General features: G+C 43.9%; 2 protein-coding genes across 4 annotated transcripts; one reads left to right on the forward strand and one right to left on the reverse strand.

Annotated features, from left to right (window-relative positions):
* Positions 1 to 492: 492 nt before the first annotated feature.
* LOC128326649 (EKC/KEOPS complex subunit GON7-like) lies at positions 493 to 1785 on the forward strand. The gene is made up of 2 exons (XM_053253870.1): positions 493 to 778; positions 1474 to 1785. Exons 1-2 carry the CDS (start codon positions 589 to 591, stop codon positions 1581 to 1583), a joined length of 300 nt encoding a protein of 99 aa, XP_053109845.1. The 5' UTR covers positions 493 to 588; the 3' UTR covers positions 1584 to 1785.
* Positions 1786 to 6618: 4833 nt separating this feature from the next.
* LYSET (lysosomal enzyme trafficking factor) lies at positions 6619 to 22084 on the reverse strand. Of its 3 annotated transcripts, XM_053253847.1 has the most exons (3): positions 16382 to 16629; positions 11630 to 11749; positions 6619 to 7549 (listed from the first exon to the last, which is right to left on the reverse strand). In XM_053253847.1, exon 3 carries the CDS (start codon positions 7531 to 7533, stop codon positions 7138 to 7140), a length of 396 nt encoding a protein of 131 aa, XP_053109822.1. In that variant the 5' UTR covers positions 7534 to 7549; positions 11630 to 11749; positions 16382 to 16629; the 3' UTR covers positions 6619 to 7137. The 3 variants fall into 3 exon arrangements, with proteins under 3 accessions (XP_053109822.1, XP_053109832.1, XP_053109813.1); XM_053253857.1 differs by lacking the exons at positions 11630 to 11749; positions 16382 to 16629 and adding an exon at positions 21939 to 22084; XM_053253838.1 differs by lacking the exon at positions 11630 to 11749 and having other exon boundaries at positions 16382 to 16624.
* Position 22085: the final 1 nt, after the last annotated feature.

Here is a 22085-nt window from a genome sequence, read left to right on the forward strand (position 1 = left end):
TAACTGCCCTGAGCAATTTTTGGAAGGGCAGTATCGAATAAATAATAATAACAGTACAGTTAAGGAACCTCGAAAGCTTCCATATACTGAGTCAGACCATTGGTACATCTAACTCAGTATTGTCTACCCAGACTGGCAGCGGCTTCTCCAAGGTTGCAGGCAGGCAGGCGTCTCTCTCAGCCCTATCTTGGAGATGCCAAGGACCTGGCATCTCCTTCGGCATTTGAACTTGGAGCCTTCAAACTTGGCACCTTCTGCATGCCAGCATACAGGTGCTCTTCCTAGAACAGCCCCAGCCCCTATATCTTTCAGTGATCACACAGGTAGTCTCCCACACAAACGCCGTTTTGTTTCATTCTGGGGAAAATAAAGTTGCGATTCCATTCCATGAATTTCTATGGACACGGCTCACTTCCGCCCGGAAAAAGGAAACAAACTATTTCGAAACACGTCGACGCTCTTGCTTTTGTCTACCTCTATGGTTCGCCAACAGGATGTTTCTGTGGGCGGGTTTCTCTTCCGGGTGCACGTGCCGGGTAGCGGAGGTGCCTCACCTGATTGGCTGCTTGCTTCCAGCGGGAAGAAGAGATGGAGCTGCGGGCGGAATTCACAGGCCGCGACGGGCAGAGGCAACCCTTGCGGGTTCGCTGCGAGCCCGAGGCGGAGCTGCGGGGCTTGTTGAGCGGCTTGGCCCAGCTGCGGGAACAAACGACTGCCTTGCTCAGCCGTCTGGTGCAGCAAGAGAGCGGTGGCGGCGGGGACCGCGTTGGGTCTGGAGGTGAGGGGCTGCTCTTGAATTCCCATCCTGAGAAGAATCCTGCCGGATATGGCCCCGCTGCGGTTAGCCAGATGCCGCTGAGACGCTTACAAGCAAGCCTCACGGGCCACAGCACTCCCCAGTGGCTGGCTTCCGGCACCTGATATAATTCAGAGGAACGCTGCCACTGTACCTGGAGGTGCAGCCTTTGATAGTCGACTTGCTACCCCACAGATAGATCAACTCCTCTTTTAACAAAACAAAACAAAACCCTCTCTTAAGCACCGGTCTACCCCGTAGCTGAATGAGGGGATGCAATCCTGAGGAGATGAACTGAAGACTGCGAGTGGAGGGTGCTCATGCTTTTCTTCTCCTGCATACAAAATTAAAAATAGTACATAGTCCCTACTCGCTGTCACTGTATGCCCACCACATTCTACTACATAGACTAGGACCCCTCCCCACATATTAAAGAACATTCTGCTTACATCTTCTTGAAAAGTCCACTTTTCTACCGCTGTTTTGCCACCCTCTGGTTGAGCTCTCAAATTCTGTTCGAACCAGAAGACTAAGTATAAAGCAAAACTTTAAATTGTGGAAATAATAAATATATATTCACCAAGTAAAATGGGAGCGTTGAGGTAGGTATTTATGAAAAAAGGATTATTGTATGAAGTCAGCTAATATAATTATCCTTTTTTTAAAAAACCAAAAAGGTGATGAAGAGGATGAAGAAGAAGAGGATGAAGATGAGGAAGAAAGTCACATTAATGCCAAAGCATGTCCTGATGGACCACCACTAAAACGGACAAAAACTCACTCCTGATGGGAGTTGTAAACTTCTTTTGTAAGAAATTTGAATTTTATCCCATTGGCACTTTTTCTGAGCTGTTTTGATAACTAAAAATACATTGGCCTTTTAATTGTTTACTAATACAAAAGGAAAGTTTGTTGTTCATTTGTAAATACTGTCTTGTAGAGAATCATTTGAAATGTTCAACCAACTAAATTAAATGGCATGCATGAGAGATGGTTGTGCTGTTTTACAATGTTTTGCTGCTTAAATATTTTTAAACAATTTTGAATATGTATTTCTTAGCATTTGATCTTTTTCTTTGCACCCAGTATCTCAGATGCCTTTGGTGTACCAACAACATGAGGATAGTGGCTGCTGTGAAATAGTGGTTAAAAATGAAACAGTAACAATTGTCTTCTTCCATGTGCACAAGGAGGCATTCTTTGTGATTGTCTGATCCTTGTAAAGCATGTTAAGCAGCAACAGCTCAAGAGAGAAATCTATGTATGGTGGTAAGAATCCTACTGTGTGTATGACTGCAGTCCTAAACACATTGGCCCACATCCCACACAGTGAGCTGCCCACCTAAGTGATAGATTGCTGTTCCCAATCCCCCTTAAACGCTGCTGGTGCAGCTTGCATAGGTCAGGAGGCTCTGATGCTACTATGGAGTGCCTCCCCCTACTCCCACCGTGAATAATGGGAATATAATTAGCTAGTAACTTCCAAGCCTCCTTGCCTTCAATGGGGTTTGAAGGAACAAGTTCCTCTCTTGCTTTGATAGGCTGTTCACTGAACCACTTAGGGAGTAATCACCATTGAACACAGTATGGTTTACTTTTGAGTAAACACAGGGTTGACATTTTTTCTTACTGGAGTTTTAGAAGATGGGCAAAAAATGTTTATCAGTTTCACCCTCCCCCTCAGTTCAGAATAACTTTGTCCTAACCATAATCCAGAGCTCACACCAGTTCGGACTTCCAAATATACAACCAGGAAACCCTGTTTTAGATATGCTTATCTTTTGTTTTTGGTTTATATTTGCATGATATCACTCCCTTCTCCATGGTGCAGCAGCCTCTGGTACGCTTTGTCAAGTCAGTTATGTCATATTATAATTTGCAAAAACTATGATTTTGTTTTGGTTTCCTGGCCAATAACAAACTATGGTTTGTCAATTCACACATAGCTGAGTTTCCTTAATAATTTGGCATGATGTCTGAATTAAGCCTTGGTGTCCTTGCAAGTATGCAGAGCATAAATTTTTAAAATTAATTTCATAATTTTTCCACTATGAAAATAGAAATTATGTAGTGCAAAAGGCATCTGATCTGCATAGCCATTTTGGAATATGCTCCTTGACTTATACTCTATTCAGCTGCAAAAAGATATGTTTTAATTGCTGTAGCAACCAATTAGTAGACTATATCTGATGCTGACTAATAAGATTCTGGCCTATAATCAAGAATGTAATAGTTTAATGTTGTGACCCAAGAAATCTAAACAGTATTTTGCACTGAAACTTTGTGAAAAACAAGAGCAATAGTTCATAACAGTTACAAGAACAATATGATCTTATATTTGTAATACAGTACTTGTACTGGCCCATGGAAGGGTGCTGCCTTATTTTTCATTTGATCTGCTTGTATTGGCCTATGGAAAGGCTTCATGCTCTCTTCTCCTTCAGCAACTCTGGGACCTGTCTGTTCACTGCATCCACTAAGCAGAATTTGTCCTGGCAAATAGGTTCCGTTCCTTCTTACAAATTATACATCCTGGTTGGCTTGGCATTCACATATGATGCAATATAGTCCCCCAAAATATTAGAACTAATAAGACAGGTAATATGGGATAATTGTACAAAGTTTCTTACCTAAGCAATGTCTCTGGTGCTTTTGTACTCCTATCTTGTTTGTAAGGGTTTCCAGGTTGACCATCATATTTCCTTATTCCTCAGAACTGTGTCATTTGTGTTGTCTAGCCATCTCCCCCGATACTGTACCTGCACACCTATGTACGCAAGAAAACATGGCAGCCACAACCAGTATGCAAGTAACACATACGTAGCATAGGCAATGGTTCCATAGTAGATTTGAATCTAGCTGGCCCAACTACCATAGGCTTCAGTGTGCAACAGGGTTAGATGCACTCACCTGGCACAGCCCATACTCTTGGATGGCAGGTTGCTGGCATGAAGATGATAATCTTTTAAACTCAAGCATTCACAGTGCACAGCATGGGTAAAAGTTTCAGTAGTGATGCATGTGAGAAACATCACCTAAAGTGACATGTTTGAACAGGATGTCTACAAGCGCAGTGGTCTGGTGACTGAAGGCTAAATGTTTCATGTCTGAATAATTTTACCTATTATTCAGAGGAACCTATTTCCTATCAAATGTATTGAATGAAACCATAACACTACAGTTGTTTTTATACAACAGAAGTGTTGGTACTATTATAAATACACACAGTGTTCATTTGCAGTTTCCAAATGTATATGTAGAAACACAAATTTTAGTCTCCAAGCCCATAATGTAATACTGGCTTTCTTGTGTATACCACCCAGAAAAAAGTGGTGTACATTAAGCTCTCAGGTGTTACAATAACATTGTTTAAAGTAGGAACTGCCATATTGTTTTCTTTTAATAACTCCTGTGAAGCAAGCCTGTGACTATAGGCTACTTGCAACTTTGAAAACTTTCCAACATAAATAAATGATGAAGCACCAGCTCTGGAACTTTACATTTTTTACAGGTATTCAGCTTAATGCTTCAGTGTTCTAAGTAAATGCAAGAGTTTACTTTTACTTGAAAAAAATAAAGGAAAAATTGATTATAACACTTCATATTAATTTGTTCTTTTTACTGTATTACAATGTACAGGACAATGGAGCAAATTAATTATAACCAGGTGTACCTCAATTTGGTCTACAGGACTGCAGTATCTCTCTGCATTTAAATTTCATCTCTATGAAGTTGCAATGGCAAAACCCTTCATTCCTGCTTAAATCAATCAAAACTATGGATGCTTATTTGAAAAGCTGCAGAAATGCACCTCATGTGGTCCCTTACGCACATGTTTGGCCTAAGAAGCTTAAGTGGTCTCTTCAGGCCACATATGTATCAAGAGCTGCCTATTCTGCTGCAGCAGTCCCAAAACAAAGCCTGTAGGAAGCCGGTCAGCTGTCTGGGTATCCAAAAGCAGAACTTACAAGTTGAGCTTTTTTTTGGTACAGCATCAGATCTTTATACACTTTAAATTAGACATGCAAGTCAGTCACTCTCCCAGGGCTAGTAGTTCTCTTCAGGCATCTGGCTCAAGCTACAAGTATGTGAACAATTAGACAAGTTGATAGGATTTCTCTATTTATTTGCAAAGTGGCTCTAAACCTTTTATAGTAAGTCCTCCAACTATGAACAGAAGATACTATTTTTTCACTGCTCACTTCATTATTCAACAGCAAAGAGCATATAATGCAGTGGCCTGCCTGCTTACGGGCACTAGGAGATATGATAGTGTGACACCTCTCTGCATTGGTTACCTATTTGCTTCCGGGTCCAATTCAAAGTGTTGGTTCTCACCTTTAAAACCCTTCAGGGCTTAGCACCTGCTTACCTTCAGGACTGCCTCTCCCGGCCACTTCTGCCCCGTCCTGTGAGATCTTCTCAGGTTGCCCCTTCTTTCGGTCCCTGGTCTCAGTGAGGTCCGTAGTACTAGGGCTCTCTCTGTTGCCGCCCGTCCACTTTGGAACCCCCCCCCCCCCGCAAATTCAGTCTGCCTCCTCCCTTTCAGCCTTTAAGATCTTATTGAAGGCATTTCTTTTCTGCCAGGCATTTGCCCTTTAAATCAATATCTCTCTCTCTCTCTCTCTCTCTCTCTCTCTCTCTCTCTTTTAAATTTTAGATCTCGGATGCTGTTCTTGTCTTTAATAAATTATGGCAAAGAGCAAATCTATGCATGTTTACTCAGAAGTCAGGCATACTATGCTCAATAGAGCTTACTCCCAGGAAAATGTGTATAGGATCCAGCATAAGTGCTGTAGCCCAGCATTATGCTTTTGTGGCCATTACTGCTAAATCAGTCTAGGAAATGAAATTTGGGGGTCAGTTTCTCCTGTGCTTATTGCTGCTAGATTGCATATGGAGACAGAACTAAGCACAACAGAATCCAGAGTAAACACTGTATAAGTGAAATGCTTCTGCTCACACAAGAGGGGCAATTTTTAGCAATTCATCTCCCCCCACTCCATGGCCCCCAAAGATCTGCTCCTGAGGGTCTTCCAACTTTCAGGAACATGTTTTTGAGAGGGCATGGGCAGCTACAAAGGGAAGGGGAAATTGCTGAAAATCACATGTTTACTGAGGACATTAATCAATAGAAAAGTATAATATGCTCTGTGGTAGAAGCAACAGGGACACAAAAGTCCTATTCAGATGTTATGTTGTATGTGCATATAGGTGTTGTGTACATGCACATGGTTGTATGAATGAGTGTACCTGGGTTCATTTTAAGGTGAATTTGGGAACAGGACCCCTCAACACAGGGAACAGACAGTAAGTATACCACTGTACATACATTGAACACAATGTGAACAGGGATAGAGCTTCAAAGTCTGTTGCTTAGCCCAGATACTTGGATAGGAATGTTTTTATTATCTTACAACTTTCAAAGATTGCCAGGACTGTGCATCTTCTATTCAGCAAGTTTGTGTTGAGCTTTGGGGGCTAGTTTATTATTGCTATTAATTGTTGGTTTTAATGTTTGATTGCTTTTTTATTGGACAGAATGTTATTGTATTTTAATTGCTGTGCACAGTTTTAGATGTCATGGGTAGAGGCAGTTAATAAATGTCAAATATTGTAAGGTAAAAGCCGTAATTAGGTCTCTCTTTCCACATGTATTTTAAAGAGAAATGGGACTAATTAAAAATGTACTGCATGCAAGTTCCTGTATTTGATACACAACACATGTTATTATATAGTTGAATATTCCAGTCTCATAAGAACAGGCCCCAGCACGTTACACTAAACCACTCCTAGCTAGAAATAGACAAGTAACAAAGGCCTCGTTCTCTTTCACTCATGAGTGTGAATGGAGCCCTGTTTTATTGAGTGCAACATTATTAAAGGCGGGTGGGGGGGAAGCATAATGTCTTAAATGCCACTTTTATGATCATTCCAAACTTTATACATTATAAGAAAGGAAGAGTCCATTTTCACTGATTCTCCTCTTAGGGAAAGCTGAAAGATTTGGGGAAGCGGATGCACAGTGAAGTAAGGTTTCAAATACGTTTTCCCACAAAAACTTCAGGTGGAGTGTAGAAATTCTGCATCGTAAGGCAATATGAAGAATGTCACCCTCAAGTCTCAAAGAAGGCTCAGCCATTCCACCATGTAGATTGCACCCATACTTAAAATCAAACTTGTTTTTAAAAAATAGAAGGCAGATGCTTTATTCAGTAGTTGAACATTTTGACAAAAAGGCTTTGTAGTTCCAATTTTTTGTTGTTGTTGTTGTTGTTCGGTTGATGCAGCCAAACATCTTCAGATTAGCTAAAACAGCTCATGGGGAAATGCAGATCGATTTAAGTATCAATCAGTTGCAGTCTGCTGATTTGATTGGAGGCCTTTACAAATGTTTGGTGACGATTGCAAACCACAGCTAAGCAGATAGGAATGATGCAATAGCCCACTGTTTTAGGATCAGCTCTTGTACAGGAATAAAGGAACAAGAACATCTGTAAATAGGGGATTAAAAAGATAAGGGCCCACAGCCAAAATGGGAGGGACAGCAGTCGTGTTTTTAAGGAGTGCATCCAGGTGGTTTCTTCTCTGAGTTTTTCAGGAGGTTGCTGAATGTGCTCCAGTGCAAGTCTATTGTAAGTCTCATTGATTTCGAAGACATAGTAAAATGCTGCTGCACTTGCTATTAGATATAATCCCACACCAATCCATCCCATCCTCTGACGGAAGTTCATCATTCTCCATGCTCTGCACCTTCATACAAAAAGAAAACAAATTATTAAGCACTTTGGGGTGGCGGGGGGGGGAGAGGAATAGCAAAATGCCATAACATTTATGTGGCATCACTAAAGTGAATTAAGTACTACAGTATTTCAAGTCTTTGCTTAAATCCTCCTCTTGATATCAGCAACATACTAAGCACAGGGTAATACATTTTCCACAGGAGTAAAAGGAACAAACGGGTTGGCTTAGATGGTGACTCCAAAAGAATGTAAGCTGCAATCTTCAAAGTACATATCCTGCAATAATTCTAGTTCATTTTGTCCAGTTTATTTAGTTTGTTGTACATAATCCTCCCTAAGGATCATTGGGCTTCATAGGAACCTGCTTTCTCCTCTTTCACTACTTGTTCCCAGCTTGGGAAGAAGTGCTGCTAGTTGAGCTGTCTAGCCTGCCAGTGCCTTTAATATAGTTGGCTGATATCCACACAGTGTCGGTGACTTAAGGTGGCTCAGTAACATTAGTTGATAATTTATCATCTACTGTGGATAATGTAGGAGATGTTCTAGCCTGTCTGTTTCTAGAACTCCCTCTTGTCATTCTTTGGTCATCCAGGAACATGTCATCACAAAACTGACAAAATATGAGATCTATCTATCTATCTATTTGCACTGTTGATAGAACTCTGTTAGTTTAGTTTTCTCTTCAGCCTTGTCCAGCTTCTCACTGATCTAAAGGCAGTTAAGATTAGAGAGCATCCAGCTTGAATCGGGGAGACCAGAGTTTCATCTCTGCTCAGCCCTGTAGCACATTCAAGTCAGTTGTTCTCTAAAACCTGAACCTACTTCACAGTGTTGTTGTGAGGATTCAACAGGGATGGCCGTGGGAGAAAGCAGGTTCCTATGAAGCCCAATGATCCTTAGGGAGGATTATGTACAATGCAGAAGGCTGCTCATGTTGCACTGACTTGAGTTGGGAATTGATGCTGCATCTCTAGTGAGTAAAATTTTGAAAGTGCATCAAAAGGGACCACACAGCAGCTGCCTTGCATTAATCAACACCTTATGAGAGTCCTGAGTGCCAGTTGACATTTAGCTAGTTTACACAGCTTTTCGTAAACATGAGCAACGAAGTACACACACACCCCTGCAGCCATGTATGTGCCCTGCAACTGAATGGGAAACCTTAGGACATGGATACAGTCAGAATCCATTTTTGAAATCACGGCAGCACATTTCTACTCCAGTAACACGACTCCGTGGAAGCCTCAAAACAGCTCTTTAACTGATCAAACATACTGCAAATGGATTCTAGTACAGCTTAGCTCTTACTAACATCTCCCCACAAAAGTGCCTGATCACATATTGAGGCTACTCATACGTAGGGCAAACAGACTATGCTGAGCCAGTCATTTCAGTTTCAAGTTTCAGCCTGGGATTACCCAAGCTTCCTCATTTTGACTGGTCAAGTCCCAAACCTTTATCATATTTGACTCCCTTGTGAGTTTACTTCATTTTTCTGCAGTGAAATATTGAGGAAATTCCATGCCTACGATAAGCCCTGATTTAGCTAGCCTTTGTTTCTTTCCCAATAAGAATAAACCATTCGAGTAGTCCAAAGCCATGATCTTCAAACAACTTTTTCTTATCTCAACTTTGACCTAGACTAGGAACTGAGAAGAAGCACAAGGAAATTCTGGTTGGTCCCTGAGCATGCAATTGTTATTGTGGCTGCAAGATATCCCAGTTGCAGGGCTACTTATTTAATTTCATCTTCTCAGTCTGCCCTTTTTAGACTGCGAACCCTTTTGGGCCAAGGAATTATATTTTGCTGTGTAAACCACTTTGTGAACTTTTTCTTTTTTGAGGAAAAAAGTATATACATATTTTAAATAATAATAATAATTCTTCCCTAGACCCCATGAATTACAGACTTGATCAACCTGAATTCTGCTTTAGACTAGAAAGAGAGAACTACAGTGAACACATGCTCAATAAGAAAGTCCTCTATCCTGGAAGACGGAGGGAAAGTCAGTCCATTACTATGAAAGACAATGTCTGATGACCCAATCCTATTAGCCATTATGGCAGCAAAGCAGTTCAGAGCATTGAGTACTATTCATATGGAGGCAAACACAACTAGTGAACATCTTTGAAAGCTAGCACACAACCACAATCCCAGTACTGGCTCACCCCCTTTGAACCTGCTGCAGCTGGCCCACATCATGTGAGCTGTGCACTGGTAAGGGCAGCCACACATGACTCCACTGTGTGGCATATTTGCAGACCAAGGACCGATAAGTCTGCAGGAATACCCACACAACCTCACATTGGGCTTTGCTAACAGAAAGTGTCCATAGCTGGCAGTGGTATTGGACAAGGCCTAGTGGTTCTGCCCACCTCTGCCATCACAGAATATTGCTTTACCTGCACCAAGCTACTGTTTGAACACACACACCACTACAGCTGGTTATAAGACTGTACAGCCATGTTAGCAATAGCAATAGCACTTACATTTATATACCCCTTTATAGCCGGAGCTCTCTAAGTGGTTTACAATGATTTAGCATATTGCCCCCCAACATTCTGGGTACTCATTTTACCGACCTCGGAAGGATGGAAGGCTGAGTCAACCTTGAGCCCCTGGTCAGGATCGAACTTGTAACCTTCTGGTTACAGGGCGGCAGTTTTACCACTGTGCCACCAGGGGCTCTTTACTTTAACTCTTTATGTTAGTCTGCTTTATCCATGTAGCCCGTCTTTACAAGCACCCCCGCCAAAAAAAAAACACAAAAAACTGTTAGGCCTTTGACTGTCTTGATGACTACAAATGGGCCTATCACCAGACAACGAACAGGTAGTTATGGACTTAACAAAAGAACATTAATGTCCCTTGATAGCTGGAAATAAATATATTGCAAACACACTATAGCTCACCAGTGTTCTCTTATCTGAGTAAAATTAAACCCTCCAGTGCTGCCACTGAACTTCAGGTGAATGTGCTCAACAATACTGTCCTTGTACATTCTTTATTGCAAGTATTCTTATCATTTAATAGCTGTAACCTGTAGAACTTGTTTTGACCATAATCTCCATCTCCTATTTAAGACAGAGAGAGAGAAGGGGGAGAAATGCACACTACAGCCAAGTAATAATCATGTAGCTGTTGGTATCACTCACTCCAGAATGACCATGAGATTTGTAAGCACATTTTGGTCAGAAGAATCCATTATAGAACTAAACATTCCCTGCAATCATGAGTCATCCCAAAATATTTAACTGAGTGCAGAATTCAAGACTGGATCAAGCAGTTACTAAACACATTATAGGTTACCCCCACCCCACAAACACACACTGTGGCCAAGAGGGAATGCCTAGTGTTTTTAATAGCTGCTTAATATAAACTCCGCTCGCAAATTTGAGAGCCTTCTGCCTGACCTTAGTAACAATCAAATCAGAAAGTCTTTTTACAGCTTTGTTTTCAAATCATGACCGCAGTGAACTCTGAAGGGAGCAATGGCAAAATAAGACTTATCACCCTGTTGCAAATGGCTCCCTCCCATAGACTCCAGGCCAAGGAGAAGGGAGGTCCATGCCAGAATGGAACCAGCTCACTCTCTCTCAAGGAGATTCCTAAAAAAGCAATCTACAAGATAGCAGCAAACCAACATGTGGAAGTGAGTATATTTCTGATACTCAGTATTATATAAATGTTTAATTTATTATATAAAGAGCAATTGTCCCATTTGCTAAGCAGGGTTTGCCTTGGTTTGCATGTGGATAGGTGACTACATGTGAACACTGTCTGCTCTAGAATATTCCCTTTTGAGAATGGGGTCATCGTTCAGTGGTAGAGCATCTGCTTGCATGCAGAAGGTCCCGGGGTCAATCCCTGGCACCTCCAGGTAGGGCTGGGAAAGGGTCCTGCCAGAAGCCTTGGAGAGCTGCTGCCAGTCAGTGCAGACAATCCTGAGCTAGATGGAACAATGGTCTGACTCAGTATAAGGCAGGAACTCCCTATATTCTCGATCTCCTTAAAGATACTGTATAGATTCTTTTCCTTTTAACCAGGATAAGTCTGGTAGCCTACATTTTCATGCATATTTAAACTCACCTATTTCATTTTTATTTCATTTGGTCTAATTCTGCAATTGTTGGAGATCTACCAATGGCTACTTTCTGTAATTCATGAAACTTCCACACACAAAGGCAGTTTACTTCTGAAGAGTATGTGCTGGTAGGGAAAAATAAGAGTATCATCACCATCAGGCCTTTCACATGAGCACCCAAAGACATGTAGTCAGCTGCTTTTGGAAACTGCATGCTAGACTAGACAGAACTTGGAAGAACAAGGAAGTTCTTATTTTCATATGTTTAAGTTTTTATTTAGATTTTCAACAGGCAACAGTTAGAGCACATCATTATCAAGTTGAACATGGACAGTCATGATGATCAGAGGACATTTCAATTCAGCCATCTTTGCTATGCAGACACCATCTTTTGCCCCCTAGGAAATGAGACACCCAGAAACCAACTCATCCTTGACTACATGATGCAGTTGCAGATGTTGTTTCAAAGACAGTTCATAAAGATAGCAAGTTAAGGGACATTCTTGTGCCTCAGCAACTTTGATAAGTTGCAGTGCAGGTCAGATCAGTTTGATCTACAGTCACAGATTCACATCTTTTTTTATTACGAGGTGCAGCGGGAGTGACAAATGTCCATAAAAGGCAATATTTCGTGGCAAGTTAATGTACCTTAATCCTATTCCTTAATACAATCCATGACCACATGTTTAGGAACAGAGTATTGAGCTGGCATGGGGTAGCTGAGCTGGCAGACTGCCTATGAGTCACAAAGTTCCTACTTCAAATCTTGTCCCAGCCACACATTTGTCAGGGCAGTGTGAGCTGATTTCAATCCTGCATGGTCCAGTTATTGTTACTTTTACTGGAATCCTCATGGTACAATGTATTTTAAATTTACAGAGCAAGAGAGCATACTCAAGCGCTCTGAATAGTTAAGGCGTTTAAAGAACAGATCACCTCTCCCTATATTTATTTATTTTTACATTTTATATCCCGTTCTTCCTCCAAGGAGCCCAGAGCAGTGTACTACATACTTTGGTTTCTCCTCACAACAACCCTGTGAAGTAGGTTAGGCTGAGAGAGAAGTGACTGGCCCAGAGTCACCCAGCTAGTTTCATGGCTGAATGGGGATTTGAACTCGGGTCTCCCCAGTCCTAGTCCAGCACTCTAACTACTACACCACGCTGGCTCCCCATTTTGACTAGGATATTCAGAGGCAGTGTTATTTAATAAAATCTTTATTTGTCCCAGGCAGGCCTGTTGCTGTTCTAAGTATGTTACTGGTAAAGTAGCCCATTTACTCTCCCGCTCCACAACGTCCATCACTATGTTTGGTAATTTTGCCATGAGTCCAGTGTCCATTGTCTGGCTCCTACATTTTGAGGCTGACTCCTAGAGCCAAAGAAAACTTGTCAAGGCTGGTTTAAATGGCTGTAAATTTATTTGTTTGATTGATTGATTGATTTTTAGACCGCCCTTACAAAATAGCTCAGGGCGGTTCACAAACATCAAAGACCCTTTAAAACAATTTAAGAGCACTGGAAGGCTCTTGTGGTTTTATTATGTATGTGGATCATATTGATTTTGATGTTTGCAATCTGCCCCGAGGGACCTTTTTGAGGGTTGGAAATTAGGATAGGAATGTCAAATAAATATATACAATAAACTTATCACAAGTGACCCCGATTATGCCCCTGTGCTTCAAAACACAAGAAGTGCCTTGCTGGGGCAGACAAAAAATCCAAGAAATGAGCGTTATAAGGAAATTACAGGAAACTGGCCAGTGGTCTGTTAGTGGACTTTGCCTTCCTTCTGCTCAACCCTGTATCAGGGGGCTTAGGAAAGCCTCTTAATCTCCACCTACAATGTACAGATAATAATATTAGTCCAGGCATGACCCACCTGAGGCTCTACAGCAGTTCTGGGCTACAACTCCCATCATCTGCAGCCACAGTGGCTAAAAGCCAGGGATTATGGGAGTTGTAGTCCAACACCACCTGGAGGGCCTCAAGTTGGCTAGCCCTGTATTATGAATATTATAAAGATTACTGAGTGGAAGCCTGTATGAAACCTCTAGAGCACCTGAAATATATTTTTCAATGAAAAACTTAGAGTGCTGCTGTTATTTTTTTAATGTCCAGCTAAAATTTAAAGTGAGAATGTGATAAACAAATGTTTACAGATACAGATGACAGGAACACTTGTCAAGGAGCTGGGACTGCCTACATAATGCATGTACCCGCTGTGGCAAATCTGAGCTTGTCTGTATATTGTGACGTTCTTTGTTGTAAGGTGGGGTGGGTGAGCAAAGGCATCCCCCATCAACCCTAATTTTTTATTGGGGCTGTCTGAAGCTGTGGCCAAAGCTGAATAGTCTGCACAGTTCCTTGGCACCATGCAGAGACAACCATTCTCACTGTGTAATGCTGCCCTTTGCCCAGCACAGGGGAGAAAAGGGCAGCTTACTTTGAGGAAAATGTAACCCTCAAGTCCCTGCACCTTCTTGGAAGGTATGCACAGAGTGCTGAGAAGTGTAGCCCTTCCCAGTGCTTTCCTTCAAGTGCTCTTTAGAGAGGGCTTCAACTCTCTTAAAAGGCCCTCCCAACACTGAGGAAGGTGCAGCACTGTGCAGCAGTCAATATAGTGAGAAATGGCTCTCACACTTTTTGCCCAAGTGGCCCCTGCCTGAAAAATAGTGAAGATCACTGATTTATTAGCCACCTAATGGCACAGCAGGGAAATGACTAGATTAGCAAGCCAGAGGTTGTCGGTTCGAATCCCCACTGGTTCCTATATCAGGCAGCAGCGATACAGGAAGATGCTGAAAGGCATCATCTCATACTGTGCGGGAGATGGCAATGGTAAACCCCTCCTGTATTCTACCAAAGACAACAACAAGGTTCTGTGGTCGCCAGAAGTCGACACTGACTCCAAGGCACACTTACTTTAGACACTAAGTATTTCCTTATCTCCGACAGCAAGCAAAAGGCTTCAGGGGCAACACACCAACCATTTCCCTCCAGCACAATCAATTCAATTCAATCAATCAATCAAACCAAGCAACATGTACAGCTAGCCCTGCAGAAGCTTTACTTTTGAGAACAACCAGATCTGAATGCATGCATCACTGGACCGTATGTTCCAGGGCAAAGTCTCAGGGCAACACTCATACTTTTACAAGCCTCATTCCTACCACTGGACTTATTTTGCAGATCATTCCCCCATGATAGCGAAGAAGACTGTTCAAAAAGCCACAACCCTGATGTGACCAACACCAAGGGACAAAGGATGGTTTTGATTGTATAAAACAAAGACAAGAAATAACATAACTTAAGATAACATAGGAGATTCATTGTGGCTTTACTTTTCTTGCTCTTCCACTGACATTCTCAACCCACCCTCCTACTCGTGACACAGTTAATCAGCAGAGTCACAAGTATCAGTGGAGTTGATATACTTAGGGTTACTAGATGTCCTTTGATTAGGACATTTATTCCCCATTTTTCCTCCAAAGATCTAAGCCTCAAGCGATAGGTGAAACTAGGAGACACTATGCTGTCAACAGTAAAAAATTTCACCAAACCAGTCTCCGTGGTTTTAACCACAGCAATAACAGTTGCTGTTTTAGCTACCTATATTGTATGGACCATATCACCAGGTCAACAGCAGCAACTGCACTCTGTAACTATGACAAAGCAGCTGTAATTGTCAACCTACCTATTTTGGAGTAGACTCTTCATGTCAACTCCCACGGAAGCAGAAGAGACTGGCTTGCAGTCAGCATATGAAGAACTAGAGCCAGCTACAGTTTATATTCTGGAGCTTATGTTTTGGTCATATCCGTCAGACGTTTGTCAGTTTAACTCACATGAACAGTTCCACTTCCTGGATAAAGATCTTTATCTACTTTTACTTTTCGCAATGCTCTCATCAAAATCTACTACTACGTTTATATACCGCCCTTCAACCAAAGTTCTCAAAGCGGTTAAAATCTAGTTCTGCTGCACAAAGTGACTCCACCAAAACCCATTTCTGCAATACATAGAGCTCATAGGTAGGTTACTTACCACTCATTCAACACTACAAGTGCAATAGGTTACAGCCTTCCAATGGCACTGTGGTAAAAATATCATTTGACATCTGACAGCTACCCCTATAATCCACAATTCATGTCCCCAGAACACAATCCAATCCTGAGCTCAGCATAGGGGTACATGAAGAAATGAACAGGAGAGTGCCTCCGAGCTTGTACAAAGTACATTCAGTTTCTAAGCGAGTGAAGGCAGGCAGCTCCTAAGGTTCACAAGGAGGAAAAAGAGCTCCCACGGTGGAACTTGAAAAGGGATGGAACCCGCGCAGTTCTTATTACTCCCTGGTGCAGAATCACCAGCCATATTTCATTTCTTTCCTCCCTCCCCATCAGGCTTAATTTGGACCAGGGCCAAGCTACACCCTGTGTTCTCCATAGCGGGGCTCAACCCTGGAATACAATGCATGAAGTGCAGGCGAGCATGCTCCTGAGCATGCACAGAGTGCATCGCCCTCACTACTAACAACAAAAATCCATCCCGCCCCGGTCAGAGACATGAAGGGGAAAGGCTGCCAGCGAGTGTGGGGCGGGGGGAGCATGTTGCATGATAAACCTGAGCCTCAGCTCTCAAACAGGCTCCCCCATGGGCAGGCGAAACAGAAAAGCAGCCCCTTCCTCCTCCGACCCAGCGCCAGCCAGGCTACCGCTTCCTAGGCAAGCTTCCCTCCAGCCCGGCGGCCGCCCTTACCTTCCTCCGCCGGGAAACACGCGAACAACAGAAGGAGGAGAGGCGAAGAGAGGACCGGCGAGCAGCCCAGCATCAGCCCCCTGCTCCGGGCCGGGGGAGGGGGGGGAAGGGAGAGGGCGCCGCGCGACTCGAGCCACTCTCTGCGTCCCTCCCGCGCCGGGCACCGGCCATCCCTTCCGCCCGCCGAGGGCCCGCCCTCCTGGCCCACTTCCGGGCGGCAGTCACCATTCGGCACGCCGATATGATACGGTAGCCCATAGAGATAAGAAAGCGATAGACTTCTGAGTTCCGTATTGCCATGCCGTCCCTCTAGGAGACGGAGTCCTTAATCGAGGAAGCGAGAATTAGTAGAAGAGAGGGGACTTCAACCACTCTGTTGAGAGACAGACCTTTAAAAAGTACTGACTGGAGCCTAACCCATAGGAAAGAGTTGGTCAATGAGGCTGAAGTAGTGGGAAGGAACTTTGTGGGAAAGTGTGACCATGGAGGGAAGGAATTCTTGGTTTTATGGGAAGCTAAAGGAACATAGGCAGCTAAAGGAGCATGGGCATGCCCTCCGCTCCTGCCTGTGGGCTTCCCAGAAGCAGCTGGTGGGTCACTGTGTGAATGAGGCAAGATGCTGGACTCGATGGGCCGGCCTGGGCCTGATCCAGCAGGGCTGTTCTTAAGCTGCCTTATACCACGTCGGACCATTTTTCATAAGAACAGTGGTGCTGGATCAGCCTCATTGAAGGCCTCTCTAGTCCAGCATCCTGTTTCTCACGGTGGCCCCCCAGATAACTCTTGTCTTCCAATTGAGTTCACTGGGGCATAGTAACAGGGGCGGAGCCATCATTGGGTGAACGGGTTCAAAGAACCCAAGCTGCTGCCAAGCTGAGGCCCTGCCTCGTGGCCCTGACACTCCCCCAGTGTCTGATGTCTGCTGGTTTCGCTCAGAAGCAGCTCTCACCTGCAACGTCGGCTGGACTCAAACTTAGTAGTGTGCATGGTTCAGTCCAGCACACTGTTACAGACCTCCAGACCGGTTCGGCAGACCGGTTCGGCAGTCCGGCGGTCCGGAGGTCCGGATGGGCGGGGGCCTGTTACTTTAAGTGGGGGGTGGGGGTGGTAGTACTTACCCCCCCCCCCCGCCGCTGTTCCGTTTAAACATCTTCTTGGGGCGGCAGAGTTCTTCCCTGCCGCCCCTGCCCCCGTCATTATTCCTGAAGGCTTAAAAGAGATGAGCACTAGCGGCGTGCATGCGCCCTGCGCAGTGCGCACGCTCGTCTCTAATGCTGGCGCGCCTTGAATACAGCTGTGCTGCAGGGGAGATTCCAAAATATTCCTTATCATTGCCGTGTTTGTCCGTGTGGATCGGGAGAAGTTGAGACGACGGCTCATGTTCTTTTGTATTGCCAATTTTACAGTGATATTAGGAAGAAATACATTTCACCTCAACTTATCCTGTTTCCAGGATTAACTGAAACTGATTATTTAAATTTAATTTTAAAGGATTGTAAAGAGGAGAACTTACTCAATGTTGCTAAATTCTGTTATATTTGTGGTGTTATTCGGAATGAAGTTGTTAATTCTAAATGATTTTATTTTTGTAATTCTGGCCATTGGCTGTATTAATAAAGACTGACTGCCGTGCAGGGCGCATGCGCACCGCTAGTGCTCGTCTCTTTTAAGCCTTCAGGAATAACGACGGGGGCAGGGGCGGCAGGGCGGAACTCTGCCGCCCCAAGAAGATGTTTAAACGGAACAGCGCCGGAGGGGGAAGAGCGGCGGGGGTGTGTGTTAAGTACTACCACCCCCCGCACTTAAAGTAACAGGCGCCCCCCGTGCCGGACCAGGGGGCCTCCGGACCTTGCACACCCCTACTCAAACTCCCGAACGGAGCCATGCGGCTCCTTTCAGGAGCCAGACCACGCCCCCTGTCTGACGTCAGATGTGGGGGGTGGGGCCGCCGCTGTGGCCAGACATGGGCTGCTGGCAGTTTGGCTCCACGCCTGCATAGCAAGGTTGGAGTGGGCCTTGGGACAAAAAGTTAAGATGGGCCCCTTCTTTCCACACCTTTTCCCCCAGGGTTGCCAACTGACCCTCATAATGCAAGACGTCCCTCATTTCACCACCACGTCCCACCCCCAGTCCCACTTCCAGTGACTGTTGCTGGTGTCTATTTTATGTTTCTTTTTAGAATGTGAGCCCTTTGGGGACAGGGTTCCATCTTATGTGTTTGTTATTTCTCTGTGTAAACCACCCTGAGCCATTTTTGGAAGGGCGGTATAGAAATTGAATAATAATAATAATAATTATTATTATTATTATTATTATTTCAGGGATGAAATGTTGGTCCCTATAGGGACAGCATTTGTCCCTCATTTGGGGGGGAGGGGGAAGCGGCTTCTTATTTTGAAAAGTTTTTTGTTGAAAATTGATATAACTTGAATATGTTCTAAATTTATTATTATTATTATCTATATATTTAATTCTCCTGGGTGTGCCTTTCGAACGTGCGTCCCGGCAGCCCAGCTGATTGGCTGCACTGCACGGCGCCTGATTGGCTAAGGCGCACCCTGGAAAACTCAACCAGCAGCGGGCCAGGCTGTGGGCGGCCATGGTGGCCGCGGAGCCGAGGCGGCGGGCCCAGCCGGGCGAGGCCAGGTGAGGCAAGGCCGCGGGCCCAGGCAGAGCTGCGGGCCTCGGGCGGCGGCGGTGTGCCCAGGCGGAGCCGCAGGCGGCGGCAGCGGGCCGGGGCGGAGCCGTGGGCGGCGCCGGTGGGCCCGGACAGAGCCACAGGCCTCGGCCAGTGGTGGGCCTCGGCAAGAGGGTGGGGGAGAGGAGGCCGGCCGCAGAGACCAGCAAGGTGCGGCAACGGCAATGGCGGGTGAGGGGGAGAGAGGTAGCCGGCCCCAAAGAGCACACAGATGCTCTGTGCGGGGTCGGCTTGTTATTATTATTTCTTGTTTACACAGTCAGACAGGTGTTATTGACTGGTTTGTTTTATCCAGACATCGAGTCCTTCCCAAGGACCTGGGATGCCAGAATTGTATCGTCAATACTGTTGGTTATTATAGATATCGGCGCAAAATATAGGCTGTTCCCAGTAAAACTGCTTTTTGCAATTGGCTGATGGTGATTTCTGTGGCCCCTATGGTGTTGAGGTGCTCTTCAAGGTCTCTTGGAACTGCACCCAGGGTGCCAATTACCACTGGGATTATTTGGGTCTTTTTCTGCCACAGCCTTTCAATTTCAATTTGTAGATCTTTGTATTTGGTGATTTTTTCTATTTCTTTTTCTTCTATTCTGCTATCCCCTGGTATTGCTATGTCGATTATTTTAACTTGTTTTTCTTTCTTCTCAACTACAGTTATATCTGGTGTATTGTGTGGCAGATGTTTGTCTGTTTGTAGTCGGAAGTCCCATAATATTTTTACATCTTCATTAATTATTATTATTATTATTATTATTATTATTATTATTATTTACACTTATAAACCGCCCCATCCAGAGGCCCCAGGCAGTGTACAACAACTCCTTCAAAGACATAAAAACACACAATTCAAAACACAGTGCTAAAAACAATATAAAAACAATTAAAACTATTTAAAACCAATTAAAATACTTTTTAAAAATAACAACACTTTACAAGCCTTGGAAGGCCAGGCCAAACAAATAAGTTTTTAGGGCTCTCTTAAAGGCCGACAGCAAGCCTAAACGACGGATATCTGCCAGGAGTGCATTCCATAGACCAGGAGCAGCGACAGAAAAGGCCCGGTTCGGAGTCGCCACCAGATGTACCAGTGGTAACTGGAGACGGACCTCTCCAGATGACCTCAATGAGCGATGTGGATCATACCGAAGAAGGCACTCTCTAAGGTAACCCAGACAATGCTGGCATTATTCAATAGCATATAAATCAATTACATATACATCAATGATACTCAGGCTCTTGAGTACCACCACCCCGCCGCCACCAACTTGTGTCGCTCATTCTGGCAATGAAATGTTGGCCACCCTATTCTTCAGAGAGGTGCAAGGGAAACAGCAAAGAGCAAGCTGAGACCCAGTGTGGGTGGGAGTCCCCTTCCCTCAGGGCTCCCCTACCCCCACTCTGGCTAAACACACAGTGGCTAAACATAACTACACAAAATCTTGCATTTCTCAATTGATTTGTACAGGGTGGGACTGTGAGCTCTCACTTTCACCCCAAGGAGAGCTTTAAAAGGACAGCAGTTGCTCTGTGTAATAGTGACATATCAACTGTAATTGTTAACCTACCAATTTTGGAGTAGTAGCTCCATGTCAACTCCCAGTGAAGCAAGACTAGCCTACAGTAAGCATGTGAAGAAGTGGAACCAGCTGCAATATAGGACTTATCATTTTTGTCATCTGTCAGATGGGGTCCCCCCCACCGCTTAATCCAAACTGAAAACAAATCCACTTCTTAGGTGGATACCTTTTGAATGTCTTTATCTACTTTAGCTTTTCTCAATCCTCTCTTCAAAATCTAGTCCTACTGCATAAAATTATTGTTAAAACCCATTCTCCTGTAGTTAAGGCTCATGGGTAGGTTACCACTCATTACCAAACTGTGTTACCCTTCCATTGGCACTGTGGTTAAAATATCATATGATGGTTTTCCCCTATCCTCCACAATTCCACAGCTCTCCAGAATGTAATCTGATCCAGAGCTCAGCATAGGGAAGAAATGGAGAGTGCTTCTGAGCTTATACAAAGCACTTTGCCTCTTCAGTTAGTGAAGGCAGGCAGCTTCCATAGGTTTGCAACAAGGAAAGGGAGCTTCCAGGAAAAACTTGAAAGGGAATAGGAACCCCAACAGCTCTTATTCCTTGATGCAGAATGACTAGCTTTATTTTCTTCCTCCCCTCCCAGGCTTAATTTATACCAGGACCAGATTCTATCCTGTGTTTTCACCGGCAGGCTCAAATTCAGAGTACAATCCATGAAGTGCAGGTGATGAGTGTGCTCCTGAGCAGGTGCAAGGTACATTTCCCTCACCACTAACAACAGAAGTTTGCTGCCCAATCAGGGATTGGGGGGGAAAGGGTGACAATAACATAATGATTAAAAATGGCTTATTCCATATAAAACACATCTCCCATGTGTTCTTGTATTTTATTACTCTTACAAATGAAAGCCCAGATCTTATGGGAGGAGTAACTTCTATTACTCCAGGAAAAGGATTCTCTGTACACAGACTTCTACAGCAAGCTATAATAATAGTTTCACAGAATGACTGCAGTGCACTGCTGGATCAGAAAAACAATAAATATAAAAAAGGCTGCAATCATATACACGTGTATCTAGGAATAAGTGTTATTTAACTCAAGGGGAAACTTCTGAGCAGATATTCATAGGCTGTGAAGTAGTTACTGTGAAGTAATCACAAATAATTACTGTGAAGTAATCACAATTACTATTCAAGTAAATCCCATGTGTCAATTTCAGTGGCTCTTCTTCCATTCACTCTTGCTTCAGGTGAATGGGAAAACAGGGACATGTTGGCAGGTATGCTTAAAAAAAGAAGCCTGGTGTTCTCAAAACTTCTTACCAGAAACTATGTTTGAAAGTTAGCCTTCACATTGGCATGGCAAGTTCTGTTCTGTTTTTCCCATGCTGGGTCCTTTTCAGATAAACATCTTCCCATATAAAATGGAGGTGGTACAGTCCTCCTGTGTGCTGCACCAGAAATGTGTGT

Source organism: Hemicordylus capensis, chromosome 1 (assembly GCF_027244095.1).
Source record: "Hemicordylus capensis ecotype Gifberg chromosome 1, rHemCap1.1.pri, whole genome shotgun sequence".
NCBI classification, from domain to species: Eukaryota; Metazoa; Chordata; class Lepidosauria; order Squamata; family Cordylidae; genus Hemicordylus; species Hemicordylus capensis.